A 17057-nucleotide genomic window follows, 5' to 3' on the forward strand; every position below is an offset into this window, starting at 1 on the left:
TGTAAAGGCTACGTGCATTACATCAAAGATTGCCTTTCTGAACACACTTGGATGGCTAAGAAAAAAAAAGTTTTCTGCTTGCCAGTTCTGAGAGACTCACAATACAAAATACTCTGTTTGGGTGCCTTATCATAAATAATCAAAGTAAAATTTTCGTGTCATATCAAAGATGGCCTAATCCTGCCATGCTTAAATCAACAGCCATTTTGATACTGATATGAAGTACCAGAATGGGCACTAACTGACCAAAATGATCATAACTGCACATACTACCTCAATTCAGCTAAAAAGCCCAAATACTTACTTGGACTTCAAAATCCATATTCTCCAGAAATTTCTGGTTCATTGTCTCTGCAAATTTGTTGATGGCTCTCAAGAACACCCTAAAAAAGAAAAGCAATGATACAGATGAATGAATGTCTGGGAATCTATTCCAACCATGTATGATACTGATGGAAACACATTTAACCACTGAACACACTAGAAAAAGCAAAGTTCACACATACATGAACACAACAGATGACAACATTCTGTGAAATGGCATGTTATTTATAGTCTGTTACATATAAAAAAAGATTTAAGCACACAATTGTCAAAAAGTTTCTTGATCTCCATCGAAAAATTCAGACAATTTCTCTTCCTTTGCTGCACATGGCACTGCATTCCTGAGAAGACATCGAGAGCAATTCTTTCAAACACAACTTTACCTTCTGTGTGACAAAACTGAATCATTTACAAGAGTGTTATTGCCGCCTCCTCATGGGTTGACAGCTGAAAGAGTTCCTGTACTTATGTTATTAGTTAGGAGCTGGCACTGCATTTTCCCAATTAAAAGATACTGTGTGCAGCTTTTTGGTTTTCTCACAGGTGGTGAGGGGAGGATGACACTTCTGCCCACCTTTCTCCTCAGGTTGATTATAAAAACACATTCAAAGCTGAGTTAAGATACAGTTCTTTCTTCCAAGAGGAAGAGTGTGAATGTTATTCCTCTAGCTTGAAAAGCAACACCTATTTATGCTCACTGTTAAGGCAGCAAGATTAAGTCACATTTCAAAAGCCAATTTCTTCATCTAACTTACCAGCGCAGTACATTTGTGAAACAAAAATCAATTGTATCTCTAAATATTTATAAAGTTTATTTAAATAATTCAGTTTCATTCAGTTTGCAATTTTGGAAAAAAAGTGATCCATTTCCCTCTGCTTTAAAGGTAAAATTTTTAAAAGTTTTAAGTGGAAGTATTTCTATAGCAAACACTGTGAAGGAAAACATACTTCAACACGAAAGAGGCAAACACAAGGAAAAAACCAATCCTAACTGTTGAAATACAATGACTGACTGTCAACTAGCTATTACCAATCAGGAAAAAGATCTAACAGTTATGAGACAATAATTCAATAATTAGAATTACTAGCAAAAGATTAAGAGACCAGAGAATATCCGTATGTTACTGTCAAAGGAATGTTGTATCCTTGTGTTAAGACCCTTTGTGGTGTTCTGGTCTCCCATCTCAAAAAGATAAACAAATACAAAAAGAAAAAAGAGAGAAGAAAACAAGCAAACAAATGTGACAAAGAAATGATCCAACACATTTAATGGATTGTGCCTGAGTTTCTTTAGTCAGGGGACACTACCTGACTGAGGAAGGATATGGTAGAATCTATAAAATTGAAAGTACCATGGAGAAGAGAGACTTGTTCACTGTTTCTCATACAAGCATTGGAGAGCACTGAACAAAATCAGAATGTGCATTCAAAATCAGCAGAAAGATATTTTTTATGCTAGTCTTGCGCAGCTATGTAACTCATTTCCACAGGATGCTATGAATGCCTGAATTCTATCCTGGCTTAAAAACGATTAGACACAGAGACAAAAATAAAGTGAGGACTACTAAATGTCACTGGAGGCTGGGAGAACGCAGCAAACTCTGTTACTTCTTCCCAGCTCTGTTGTTATACTGTTCCTTAGGCAGCCATTTATGAGCCACTACCAGAAACAGAATAGTCAGTGAAATGAATTTTAGTCTCACCACCAAGAAAAAAAAAAAAAAAAATTGGCAAGGGCTACATTCAGTTTCTTAATGAGGGAGGTAAAGCAGTTGTTCAGCTTTTGGCAGGCTTATGACAAGGAATCCTATTTACCCACTAAGCAATAGTCCAAAGAAAGGCACTGCTTCATTAGGGCAACAACTTGACTGGCTAGATTGAAATCCCGTGTTATGACTATGGTTTTCCATGAGGAAGAAATTCTTTGTGAAAGCCTGAAGCAGAATATTTTCTTTCCATCCACGTAACCTTTGTCTGTAATGTTGATATGATCAAGAAAATAAAGTAATTTATACACAATGTTACATCTCACCAAGTCTTTTTTTAACGTGATCAGAGGGACACTAGGGTTTTAACTACTACACTAACTGTGACATTGGAAGGTAACACTTCTGTGGGTGCTGTGTTGCCCTACAGTATCATCCCACACATTCGGATAAGCTTCTTTCCAATGGTCTAGGGCATACTCTGATCTAACCTCCTAACACTAACTCAGCTAATCTTGCCAGCTGAATTAAGGGTCTGATCTGTGAAATGCTGAGTGTCAACAAATCACCTCAAGTTCAAGAAACCTGTTTTTGCTCAATACTGTTCTTGCAGGCTATGACCACTCTCCTAAACAACCTCTGTATAATCACAGAATTGCTCTGTGTATCTACTGCAATTTTAGCCCATGTTGGTCTGAACAGGCTATTGCACTTTCTTTTTGGCTTTTTATGTGATCAACTTATTCTGAAAAATGTGATTTCCTCTGCAAGCTGCCCCACACTACCTGCAAGAATAAACACATTCACCCCTAACACTTCACTCGTATGGGTACATTTATCTCTACAAAACAGCCTGATGCTTGACACAAACAGTTTAAGATTTTGGAAAAAAAAAGGGTTTTCTAAAAAGAATGGTCTACTTTAGACAGCACAAAACCCATACACAGCTAGGCAGAATCATGGACACCCACACATTACTCTGTCTGTCAGCATCCGCATTACTCTTCCGAGTAGGAGTTATGGGTCCAGGCCTTTTTACCGTCATGTCTTTTCTGTAGAACTATATTGCTCTAGATTCTCCTTTGATTTACAAGGTATATTTCTTGCCAACTCAGGTAATCAAGTTCTTCAGCTCCAGCTGCTCAGAGAATAGTATTTCCCTTCACCCAGAAAGCCTTTTTTTTGCAGTAGGAGGGGTGTCCTCCATTTTTGAGACTTTTTTTATTTCCCAACTTCTGTGTATTAACACACTACTCCAACACCTATGGTGAAACATGTCACCTAAATATCCTGTTTGGGCAGAATCTGGTATGGTGCTGATAATTTGTCTTACAATAAAAAAACCCTGTACTTTTAGGTACTTTGCCTTTTAGCACAGAAATATCATGCAAGATACAGTAGAAAAAATCATAACTTAAACACACATGAAATTCAGTAGTGTAAATCTATTTCATAATATGGACATATTTCTTGTGTGTCATATTTTACAATTTTTGTGAAGAGCTTGTAGTTTAATGTTAGCCATACATAAAAAGCCCCAAGGGCACCTGAGAAATACTGATATACTTAATGTCCAGTAAAAATTACTGATACAATTAAAAATAGTTACAGGATTCTATACAATATAATTATATGTAAGCTATCCTCTGTGAATATCCCTTTCATTCTCACAGATATTTTTATCTGACATACTGGAATGACACATTTGGAGGAAGCATGCAATACTTCCAGGCTGTCAAGTTCCAAATATTTTCATGCATTTGTATTTTGCCTAAAGGGTGTATCTATTTCTGTCATTGGAAGTCACTTAGGCAGTATGTTTGAATTCTATTCCTGGCTCCTGCCAATGCCATGCTGTCCTACATCAATGATTTCATTCCTATAGGCCTCAGTCTCCCCTTTCACCAAAAAGGGGTATTAATTAACTAGCCACAAGTATGAAGCCAAACAGATATTTATAAAACACAGAGATTTTGATGAAAACAAGAGAAAATATAATTTTAATTATTACTGACAACATATTCCTATTTAAAGACTAAACATTGATCCAAAAGGAGAAAGTTCAAGTCATTTGACTGGAGAAGTCATCATCCCTTACATGATTATTCATAGCATCAGTTATCATAGTTGATAGTTATCAAGTATAATAGAGAAGGTACAGCTAGAAAAGAGATGGTAAAAACGTGTGCCCCAGAACAGCTGAGAAAAACACAATATGTACTGTCTGACTTCAGAAGTTATTGAGAAAAATTACTGAAAGGGATTATCTTGTCACACGGTAATATAACTTAATTTCCCTTCTATAACAGACCATTGGAGCTTACCTTTTCTCTGAACTTGGGGACTGCTGCTCAGTTCTGCTTTGCAAAATTAGACTGATCTAGAGTGACCAAAGGACAGGATCTTGATTTCTCATACAGATAATGTCATTAGGTGGTTTCTTCTGTCTCATCTTCTCCTCTTGTCACCTTCTCCCTTAATTTTAATCATCACACAGGACTACAAATATGTTCTTTCAGGTGTTTTAATAATGGTAACTTTTCCACAGTTACTTAATATGGAATTAATTTCTTATCAGTTTAAGTAACTGTGATCCAAAATTGTTGAAATTCCTTTACCCACAATAATTTCCATGATATTTCCTGAGTTTATGCAGATTGATGCTTCTAATTTACAGTTCATATCAATCTCCTGGGCCTGAAGATTTATGGATGACCTTCAAAGGCCAAAGTCTCTGGGCTTAATTTGGGCATAAAACCACGAGGTTTTGGCTTAGGACAGCAACAGAATCGCCATGGTTTACCTGCTGCTATCTCCTTTAACCCTTCTAAATTTCCTGCCGCTTCTGCTTTGCTTTACTGTATTGTCAGAGAAATTTCTTTCAAATTTTGGCTTGAAAGAAAGCGCAATGAATAGAATCCTGTGCAGTTGTACTTAGTTTCAAATAATTAGACTTATGTTCTAAAGAGGGATAGAACACTACCATAAGTAACATATATAAATACAGACAAAGCTGAAAATTTATAAGTCATCCTAAGATAAAAATTTTATTTCAAACTGATTAACCCTTAAACAAAATAAAGCACAGGGGCTGAGATGGAGCAAAGAAAGAATTTTTTATTCATAAACAACATGTCGTTAATCAAAGTAGGATTTCAAGGCTATTACTTAGAAGATGATGACTCTATTTAACAGTAAAATAGGTCTGCACATTGTCCTTGCTTTTGAAGTGCAAATAGGTAATAAACCTAAAATACAGATCTGGAACTCCAAGTTATTTTTAGCAAACAAGTTGGAATTAGTGCATCAGCTCCTTGCAGCATAAAACAAAGAGATGATTACAGTAAAAAAAACCCAAATTAAAACAAACAAACAAAACAACCCCAAGCCCTTAAATTGGCATCGCCTGTTCTTAGGTAGGTTTGTAAAAGCTGGCCTTTTTCTGCACCTAGTTGCACACATAGTATGCTTCTGGGTCCACAAAATTATTTTGGGAAAGTTACCTAAATCAGGCACAGAACTATGAACCTTCCCAAAATCATGAATCAACCTTTCCTCAGATTCTTACACATGAATTCTTCTAAAGCACTGGTCCAACAGCAGTGAGATGCTCTTCAATGTCTTCAAATTCACAAGACTAAAATTTGGGAGTTTACTGCTTCGACGTTGAGATGAGTAATCCAGATACTGAGGTGAAAGCTGCATTAATTCACTTAGGTATTTATGAGCATCAACTCAAACTCATTTTGGTATGTCTTCTAAAGCTGTGATTACACTGATGTAATGACAGGTGGAAAAAAATTAATCAAGTACAAACTTCTACTGGATAATCAGACACAAAAAAATAGAGAGAAGCTTTAAAAGAATATAATTTCCTGTGTTGTTGTGAAAGATCTTACTGAAAGAAACCATTAAAATGCTGGAATATACGTATTTTTTAAATCATGTCTGGAAACCAGTGAAGACATGGACAGTTTTTAAAACTCAGAACTTCTTCCCACAAACCCTAAGTGCTTTTCCTTCAGAGAATTTGGTCCACAAATTAAAATCAGAAGGAGTTACACTAACTTCAGTTTGGCAGACATTTTTTTGTAAATCACGAAGGCTGATCAATCAGCACTTTCATCAGTGAATCCTCTACTTGAGCAGATGAGGAATATGAGAGGAGTTCTTTCAAAGCCTAGGACATGCATTGACTTATTATTTTGAAGATCTTTTCTGAGTTCTGACAGACATGGTCTTGCCAGTATGCCAGTTATATGAACTTTGGAGTAGGGAATAACAGAGCCAAAATAATACTCCCAAATAGTTTATGTTGACTTGATAGTAGCATCCTCATAAAATGCTTTGCAGAAGACACCTGATATGTATTTTAACATGAAGCAAGCACAACAGAAAAGCTGCTGATTCTCTTATAGAGAAAATCAACTGATTCTCTTGCTTTCCTCTTCCTTCTTGTGTGCAGAGCTAGAAGGCGGCATGTTAAATAAAGAGCAGACTAGCAAAGTGGGTCAGACCCAATCCCAAATGCCGATCATTGTCAATGACCGAAAGAGGGAACAGCAATTATAAACTAAACCTGGAAGATATGAAATACACAGAAGAGAGATCAGACAAGCAATCAGTGTGACAGGTGAGATGAAATAAATATGCATTTACTATTTCAGTGACCAAAACAGAGCAGCAGGAGAAAGCCTGAGAAAACAGGTGAAAAGATAATAACGAAAAACTTACAAAGTAACAGCAGAAATTACCTCCTAATAATGTGGCAAGCTATCATTGATTTAGAAATGAAGGGCACTGCGAGATGGAAACACTTTAAAAACCTTGTAGCTATGTGAAACCTAGTTATTAAGAGCACAGTAATGGCAACACTTAGGAAGCAATCCACTTCCATAGTAACTAGAAAAATATGGCCAGCAGTGCAAAGAAAGTAGTATAATTTAATCATATTTCTCCCTTGTATCAAGTCAGTATCACTATAGACTGAAGAATAATTTTTTTGTACCATTCATATTGAATTCTAATGATAAAGCAATTGTCATTTTCCTAAACTCTTTTTTGATGTACAGCCAGACAGTCTATCCAAATAGCATGGTCAGAAAATAACTGCTTAAAAATAACTGCTATCCAGCTTCTCTTGTCTCAGTTACAAATTGTTATGTACAATTCATTTTCTTTATTATTGTTGTTTGAAAATTTACCTTGAATAGCTATGCCAAGCATGTAAAAATAATACATGCTATAATGTGTCAGAGTTAATTTGGCAGCAGTACAAAAGCAACACCTAAAGACAGGAATGAACAATTGCTTTGATGCTATACAAGCGAAGTTCCCACTTGAGATATCTTGACTTTTCAACACTCTGTATGTAGCTTTTCCTTCAGCATCTACCTACAGCATGTTTAAAAGACTGCTTATCTCCCATTTAGGAATCAAACAACATTTTCAAAACTGCATATTAGGTACACATTTATGCCAAACTCTTGAAAATCTAATGTTTAGCATGCTTTAAGAAAATTCATAGTTTGAAAACTAAGCCTACAAAAAGCTGTCATAATGAACTCTGATATAAGTAACTTCATTTGAAAGGTATTTTCAGTGATTTTCCTTATATTGTGAGTATCTTGTCACTTCAGTCTACTCTCTTTTTTTGCTCATTCCAAATAATTGCAGAGTAGAAACATTCTGAATTTAAAAAAATTTAAAAATCACATGGTGTCTTTGGTGCTAGGTAAGTCAGAGTAAGATACAAAGCTGAAACCCAGTTAGTATACATGAATGTAATGACTTAACATGGTTATATCAGGATGTCATACACCAATTAAAACTCTCATGGCCTTCGCTTTTGAAGGAAGTTTGAACTGATATTGTAAAATTATTTGTTCATACTTCCACTGTTTTTTTTTTTTTTCACCTGTTGGCACTAATTTACCCCTTACTATAATATTCGTACTTATCATTTAGTCTTCATTTCTATAGATCTAAGACTGGTGCAAAGGTGATACTTTGGTAAACATATTTTCACGGAAGTTTGTAGGGCCTATTTCTAGAAATATTTTTATTACTTCACACATCAAAGGATGAAAATTGGAGAATTACATGGAACTAGTGGATAACACTGTGGATAACGCTATCTCCATTTTTGTTTTGTTTTAAGTAGCTCTGTATTTTATTCATAATCTCACCATAAAACTTTAAAGGTAAAATGTAGTGTTTGGGCTTTGCTTTTGGTTCCCCCCTGTTACATAAGCTTTCTGTATTTGAAAGCCTTTCTCTATACCTGCATGATATTTTAACATAGTACATGTACTTCTGATTTTTCAGATATTCTTGTTGAAAATATTTAGCGAGGAAATACCTTTTGTCTAGAATACATAATTTCTTTACTTTTAGGGAACCCTAGCTTTTTCTGAAGCTAAGAATATAATCTGTAGTTACAGGTACAACTATGCATCCACCTCTTGTCTAATTGCTGCTTACTTGAGCTTACTACTTTATGGCCAAAACTGTATCAATACAGAAGTTGCATTGAATACGCAGATTATGACTTTTAAAAAAGATTATGAACCAAATGCATAATACATCAGCAGGGTTATTTGGTGATGTTGCTGTTTAAAAATATGAAAATAACTATTCAGAATAATGTTAAATATGAGAAAACTGTATATATTTCATTTCCTGAAAATCTCTTAAGACATGAAACGCTCACCACAGTTACTCATCAGAAAGGAGAACACAGAGAGATTGCTCAATAGCATTTCCAGCACCCAATGAAGATGAGTACTGAATTTGTATTTTCAGTCTTCTGTAGTGACATATTTAGAACAGTTTATGTGGGTAACCTCTTCATTATTTTTTTATTCATTTGCAGCTATGTTCTACAGAGTGGAAAATACCACTCATTGTTTTAATCCCCAAATGTTTTACTAAAATTAAAATACCTGAAAGCATACAAAACATTTTACAACAGGCCGCATCACAAAGAACCTTAGAGATTTCTATATGCAAGTCAAAGTTGTATCGGGAAAAATAACAATTTATCTTACTGACTTTCTGAAAACATCAAACTAACAAGTTGTTTTTCTGTGTTGAGTTGTTCTCTCCACTGAAGATGTTGCTTTTAGTTCAGGAGGCCTCATACTCTAGAAGCAGGAGCATCCTACCAGTCGAGACCAAGAAAGATGAGATACTCTGCAGTGGGAGTGGGAAAGGGATATCTCACAGCATGTTTTCTCTCTGCATTTTAGATAAAAGACTAAATGACTGCAGTCAAAACGCAATAGGCATCCATTGTGTACCACGACCATGATATGCAATAGCCTATCTTGCTGAGCAGATGATCTGCTGCAGTCCCCACATCATTAAATGTTTAGATTCTTGGTAAGTAGATAATTCCACAACGTGGGTAACAATGAGCAACATGCAGAGTTAGTGCTGAACAAGCATCTTGTAGTATTTGGTGCTAGAAAGATGCAAGTGATTGAAAAGTAGGGTTACATCAGGCACGACCAGCCTCAAACACCTACAGATGGAAGAGATGCTCTCTGCTAGGCTTGTAACTGACAGCAAAGCATTAAATGACTCAGTCAGACATATCAGCCACAGCTGGAAGTGTAACTCTCCATGGAAGTAAATTTACAACCCACAGTGAAACAACTGCCTCTTCTCTTTTTCTGCCTTATTCCATTTTCCCAAGACTAACCTTATGCCATTTGCCCTATTACAAGTACTGACTTTTGTGGGGAAAGACAACTAGGAAACAGAGTTACCTGGGTTTAATGGAAAGGAGATAACAAATCTGAGAATACTGAGACACTGTATACCAAATATCCCAGCAAGAAAAATAAATAAATAAATAAAATGTCCTTTGCCTCTCAAAGAGACTACATATTAGCAAGGAAATTGCATTTCAGCAAGGACATTTTTAGTCTCATAGCAAAAACCCTGTCCAAGGACCCATCTTATTACTAGACATGATTAAAGCAATGACTAAACAGTACAAACTGTTTGAACTTGTTATAATACTTCATTTACCCTAGTGTGCACGTGTGCATAAAGGAGTATTTTCATTAGACATTTATACTTGTTGCTTAAAATACTTTTTCATGTATTAAAATAACAAAGTTCTGCAATATGCCATAAACCTATGTGTAAATGCATTCTGACCACCTGCAAATTCAAGCCCTTAAGAAAAACAACTGCGTTTCTGTCAAGTATGCTTAAGCCAGTCAAAAGTTGCCAAAGGAAAATGAGATCAAAGAAAGGAGTTACTTGTATACAACAGATCAGCCTTCTAAATTCTACCTTATTTGTACAAAATAACCTCCAACTTCGTCATCCAACCTTATTTACATAAATGAATCTTAACTCCCAATACATCTTTGAAAAACAATAGTAAAACTAACCTAAACTACTTGTATTCTTTTTTTTCCCCTCTTAGGAATAAATTTAAAAAATGCCCCTTTTTATTCTCTGCAAGCCAAATAATGAGGCAGGCAATGTTTTAAGTAAACTGTTAAAGCATAGCTGGATAGAATAAATCTGAGTTTTCTTCTACATTTCCTATGGGAGCAGAACCACTTCATATTAAATAATCAAAGAATTAAAGTTAAGGAGAATTTTTTCCTATTTTTGTAATTAAAATCATATTCTTGATTTTAAAATCTCATCACAATTTTTGTAAACTGAACACCATATTACAGCACCAGCTGAAGTAAAGGATAATGGGTACTCTTATCAATTGAATTTGTGTACCTTGTGTACAGTCAGCTCCATTGTTGTTTGTGAATAGTCGCAATACCCACTGACATCAATACATATATCACAGTATCAAATATTTATAAAACATGAAAATATGACTAGCTTTCATTTCCACCAACAGACAGATGGAAGACTGCGAAACATTTTTAATATTTTAATTATTTTGGCGTTTTTCTCCCTCCAACTTAGGATATTCTATGATTCTATGAAATCTAGTGAGTTGATAGTAGCAATACAGCTTGTAGCATCTCTCCCATAAATACTTAAGATTCTTGCTTGAAAAAGGCGTTTCCTTACTTTCTGCCAACTGTGTCCAGTTTCCCTTCTCTCCCAAACTCTATTATTAATACTATTCTTGAATAATATGCTTAAATTGTGACTACCAGCTGTTCAGGTTTTCCCTTCAGAAAATTTAAAAGAAAAAGCAGTCCAACAGCCACTGAATTTGTTATCGGTGCGTATTACTTAAAGACTGAGACTACAACTTCAAAAATGACATCTCCTCATAATGCACAAAGTCACATTTTGTCGAGTTTCACAGGACAATACTATAAGCAGCTACTTCTTCTGAAAAGACTTTTTCTGTTCAAAGGTAGAGTTGTTCAGAAACATGCATATGTATAGTGTGGAAAACATGTGTTTCAGAAGTCATGTTTAACAGAGCCATTCACAGATGATCTATGAAAAAACCCAGGTCTGGAGTCCCTACTGTCCTTTTCTTGAAAAAAAATTCCTACAGTCCCTTGCTAGATGACAAATTGGAAGTTATTCTGCCTCATTTTGCTGGTTGGTCAGGACCTAATGATATGAACAGCATCTATTGTTCCTGGCAGTCTGAGAAAATGGTGAGGGACTTGAGGATGCAGGTGGTACTGATTTGAAGCCATAATGAGATTTTACAGAATTAATAATGCTGCTCCAACGTGTGAGCTACATGAGAACCAGGTCTTGAGGGTGTTAAAAAGCAGTTCATCAGCAAATAAGCAGCTATTTTTAGTATGTATAATGAAAGACAATCAGCAACATTTCCAGCTCTTTTGCCAAATACCTGTAGTGCTAAACCTTTCAAGTTAGACTTAGAAAGGGCTGGGGAACACTTGACTCCAACAGATGCCTGAAAACACTCAGATATACAGGTAATGAAAACATATTTTAGAAAAAGCCTAACTCCTGGTGTTAGAAAATAGCCTACAGTGTTATCTCACATGAGTTTTTCAGCAAATAGGATCTGACCTGGGAATATACTGGTGAAAAATGGTTTCCTTTTCTTTTTAAATAGCTAAACACAATGTCAACAAGGTTCAAAAAACAACTCAAATGGACACACAAACAATGGAAGTGCTTACTAAGCCACTTTAGACTGGACACCAACCAAAACTGATTCCAGGTACTAATTATGACAAGATCATAACTCTGTCTAAGCAATTACCATTTCAAAGCCTAGAGGAACAGAAGGAAGGCTATGCGAATACTTTCCCTTTACTTGCTACCCCTCTAACCATTTCTTTTATTCAGTAAGTCTGACTCCCTATGCACTTCATGTTGACAATAAGGTACAGGGATTTCCTGGGAGGAACCGTGTGCCTCTAAATTAAAATTATGAACAGCTGAGAGATAAGCAGACTATATGGTATTACCTAAACCAGCAAAGCATTTCCCCACAAATGCCATGTACCTAGGAATTACTGCTTTTAATAAGCTAATAGCCAATAGTCTAAGTACCTTAAGTGGAATAAAGTGCACATACAAGCAGTAGCAACTACTAAGTGTGCAGTAAGCAACCAAGCAGCCTTCATTAGAACAAAAGTTAATTAAATCTACCATGAAGGATCACAAAAATAACTCAGATATTATATCCTCATGACCTCAATGAGGATTTTACTATTTCCCAAAGTGTTCTGCCCCACCTAGCATGCCATAAAAAAGTATTCTTCCCACCTTGCTGTTAATGGAGAAAAAAAAGTAGTTCATGCCCCTTTTTGATTCTCAGTTGCTAATAGAATACTCCCAGTCCAGTGGGACCAGTACACACAGCCTTTGCCTCCTTCAAATCGTCTTTAGGAATCAGGACATGCTTTGAGAGCAAACAGCACATTATTTATAATAGCGACTTAAAGTAACCTGAGCTAAATCATTCCATCCTGATACAGGCAAAGCTTGACTAAGTAAGTTTAGTCAATAAAGCTTCTATTCCCATTCTTTCAATTTACGTACCACACTTTCTCCTGGACATGAATGTGTCCATTCTCCCTTCCTTTGGACTTTGTAAGAAGTCATTCTCTCATTCTTTTCCCCTTATCTATGCCAGACATCTAATATTTAGTAGCAATATTCCTGATATCATACATGCACTGGCTGTCTTTAACTAAAAGAGTAATTAGAGTGTCCCACTCATTAGGAACACCTTTTACCCACGAAGAGGATGAAACTTGCAGTTCTAGTTCTGCTCTTCCCTTTCCTCTGCCTCTAAGTAAATGTACTCCGATATTATGTGTCTGTATTGCAGTATATCCTACAGAAAAATTCCTCCAATGCCCACTTTCCTTGCTAGGTACAAAATACAAGAAATCATCTGGGGGAGACTGTCAGGCTTTGCTGAATGCCTGCGGGGAAGAAGTGCCAACTACACTGTGCCATTGGCTAGGTTACACAATAGACATAACTTACAGCCTGTAACTAATATTTTTGCAAATTCAGAAAAGGGAGACTCTTAAGGTAAAATACCTCCTTCAGGGCATAAAAAGGCCTGCATGTAGCCTCCTGCTCAGAACAGGTGAATTAAGAATGCAAAACCTTAACTGTGTTAACATTTTTCGTGGTTTTTTTTTTTCTTTCTTCTCTCATTAAGACACCCCAGCCTGATCCCTTGTGACTTTTTTCTCTGCTGCTTCTCTGGTGAGTAAAGCCTGTTAATAAGAAATCTAGAAAACTAAATTAGCCTTCAATTTATTTCATAGCCCCCTTAATCCCCCCCTCACCAAAAAAAACCCAAACCAAATTTCTATAAAGACTGATAACAAAAATCCCCCCTCCCAGTTGTTGATATAACATAAAATTAAAACATGAAAGTAAGATCAATAAATCATTTGCTTATGTAATCTTGGGAGCAACAACATAATCGGAGAGTATAAACAGTGCCGAGTCAATTTAGGTAAGCAATGTATTTACAGAAGCACTGTTAAATAGCTTCTAAACATTTTTTTATTTATTTTTTTTAATGCTGACTTTTTCTTTAAGTATTTTCATTTGACTTGTCCAGTGCAGGATAAGGTTTAGAGCAACAAAGCCTGCCTGGACCAAGCTGTCCCACAAAGTTCAGAGTCATTAGGAGGCATTATCAACAAATGTACAGTACTACAAATTAATTTCTATTGTCAGTAAGTGAGGCAATCAATATATATACCACCAGGTGAACGCCCCAGCCCTAAGGGCATATTCTTTGAACAAGGACTGATGCTTCCCCCACTCCCATAGAATAAAAAAAAAAATCCTGTACTTGTGAATAATGCAGATGTTAACAGCGTTTTCTAGATAGGAGAAACAGTTTTACATATGAAAGGTTTGATATGCTTCCCTACAATAGAAGACTGTTAGTTTACTTTAGTACTAAGCTGATACTTTTTAAGAATAATCCTTGCTACATTAAAAACAATTGCAAATTGCAGCAGCAGCAACATAAGTATGTGCACTGAATTGGCTTTTACCTTTATAGGCCGAAGACTGACTCAGAGAAACAAGTGGGATGAAACTACTATAATTTACTAAAATCTTACCTGGAACGAACACATCCACCAGCATATATGTATCTGCCACCTCAGAAGAGGGGTTAGCGATCTCTCCGCATGAACATTAGTGTACACGAGTGACAGAAAGTGAGGTTTGGGTACTTGAGACCTCACTGTCATCATCACCACCCAACAGAACCATAATCCTTACTCTGAATCATGGAACATGAAAAAGAAAACCTTTCCATTTAACATCATTCCATTAAAATCGTAGATGAAAATGTATCCAATGTCAAAATTTGATATCATAATGCTGTAAATTCTCTTCGAAAATCTTTTCCTCAAGACCAAACACTCCCAGTAGATAATCAACTTTATTACGTATCCTCTGTTCTCGCCTTTCCAATATTATAAAACTGGAAGAGTAAAATTACATAAATGTGACATTTCAGATAAACAGCATCTGTGGACTTCTAAGTTAAATGGAACCTATGTATCTTTGAGACTTAATTCTTAGGCTAGTCTCTCTGTGACTTGTAGAAAACTCAATGTTACCGCAATTTCTACAAAACTAAAATAATGATAGTACAAGTGATCAAAATCCACCTGACCAACAGAAGTCTTGCTCAAAAAAAAAAAAAAAAAAAAGAAAGCATATTCACTTTATAATCCAATCCAGCATATAAACTCAGTGTTTCTTTGAGAACAAGAAGCAAGAATAAGTACAGCCCTAAAGGTAACATGCACATAAATAAAAAAATGTAAATTAAGTTAATTTTTTTCCTCAAATCCAGATCCCTTTCAGTGAGATTTTTAGTGATGATTTCCATGAAGTATGAAAAAGAGGAAATTCAACAACAACAAAAAAAATCCAGAAGGTAAGGTGGTCACATGCTCACGGCTACCTTTTTGATCAATTTCTTCTACATGTGCAGATGCTTGTAAAACTGCTACGTGTTCAAATTTTGAATAAACTCTTCCTCACCTACAAATTCCACAAATAAACAAATTGAACCAACTAATTCTGTTTAGAGCAGCCATGTGTTTTACTTTGCATTCTCAGTCCAACTCTCCCTTGCTTTCCTCTGTTATAGACTAGAGACACAAAAAGAAAAAAGTCAGTACCTCAGAACGGCTAGGAACAATTATTAGGAAATAAATCCTCACAGAGCCCATCTTGTGCCCTATATACTAGCCTTTCCTTGTTGCCAAAAACATTTGTTTCTAACTCATTGTATTGGCTTTGTGTGGCAAGGTTTTGGTAGTGGGGGGGTTACAGGGGTGGTTTTTATAAGAAGCTGCTGGAAGCTTCCCCTGTGTTCGAGAGAGAGCCCATACCAGTCGGCTCTAAGGCGGACCCACCGCTAGCAAAGGCCGAGACAATCGGCAACAGTGGTAACACCTCTGTGATAACATTTTTAAGAAGGGAAAAAAAAAAGCTGGGACAGACAGAAATGGTAGCCAGAGAGAAGAGTGAGAACATGTAAGAGAAACAGCCCTGCAGACCCCCAGGTCAGTGCAGAAGGAGGGGGAGGAGATGCTCCAGGCGCCGGAGCAGAGATTCCCCTCCAGCCCGTGGTGATGAAGACCCTGGTGAGGCAGGCTGTCCCCCCACAGCCCAGGGAGGTCCACGGGGGAGCAGATCTCCACCTGCAGCCCGTGGAGGACCCCGCGCTGGAGCAGGTGGGTTCCCGAAGGAGGCTGTGACCCCGTGGGAAGCCCACGCTGGAGCAGGCTCCTGGCAGGACCTGTGGATCTGTGGAGAGAGGAGCCCACGCTGGAGCAGGTTTTCTGGCAGGACTTGTGACCCCGTGGGGAACCCACGCTGGAGCAGTGTGCTCCTGAAGGACTGCAGCCCATGGAAAGGACCCATGGCTGGAGCAGTTCGTGAAGAACTGCAGCCCATGGGAAGGACCCACGTTGGAGAAGTTCGTGGAGGACTCTCTCCCATGGGAGGGACCCCACGCTGGAGCAGGGGAAGAGTGTGAGGAGCCCTCCCCCTGAGGAGGATGAAGCAGCAGAAAATAACATGTGATGAACTGACCATAAACCCCATCCCCGTCCCCTTGTGCTGCTGCTGGGGGGGGTAGGTAGAGAATCTGGGAGTGAAGTTGAGCCTGGGAAGAAGGGAGGGGTGGAGGGAAGGTGTTTTGAGATTTGGTTTTATTTCTCATTACCCTACTCTGGTTGATTGGTAATAAATTAAGTTAATTTTCTCCAAGCTGAGTCTGTTTTGCCTGTGACGGTACCTGGTGAGTGATCTCTCCTGTCCTTATCTTGACCCACAAGCTCTTTGTTATATTTTCTCTCCTCTGTCCAGTTGAGGAGGGGGAGTGATAGAATAGCTTTGGTGGGCACCTGGCGTTCAGCCAGGGTCAACCCACCACACTCATGCACGTAATAAACAACAAAACTCACATCTCAAAAGAAGAACATTTCCTTCCTCTTCAAACAAGCAATATTTCAAAGATACCCTGAAGGAATGCATCTGTGATAAGCTGTCCCAAGCCAGCTGTCTAAAACCATTATCAATGGTGGA

At 37.2% G+C, this 17057-nt stretch overlaps 1 protein-coding gene across 2 annotated transcripts in view; it reads right to left on the reverse strand.

The window, feature by feature from the left end:
* DOCK2 (dedicator of cytokinesis 2) overlaps window positions 1-17057 on the reverse strand; it is a 214236-nt gene that overhangs the window by 64642 nt on the left and 132537 nt on the right. For both annotated transcript variants that reach the window (XM_049829393.1, XM_049829394.1), the window contains exon 30: window positions 305-383. In XM_049829393.1, the coding sequence (XP_049685350.1) occupies window positions 305-383 (79 nt within the window). The remainder of the gene's footprint in view (window positions 1-304; window positions 384-17057) is intronic.

This window comes from Accipiter gentilis, chromosome 26 (assembly GCF_929443795.1).
Source record: "Accipiter gentilis chromosome 26, bAccGen1.1, whole genome shotgun sequence".
Taxonomy (NCBI): Eukaryota; Metazoa; Chordata; class Aves; order Accipitriformes; family Accipitridae; genus Astur; species Astur gentilis.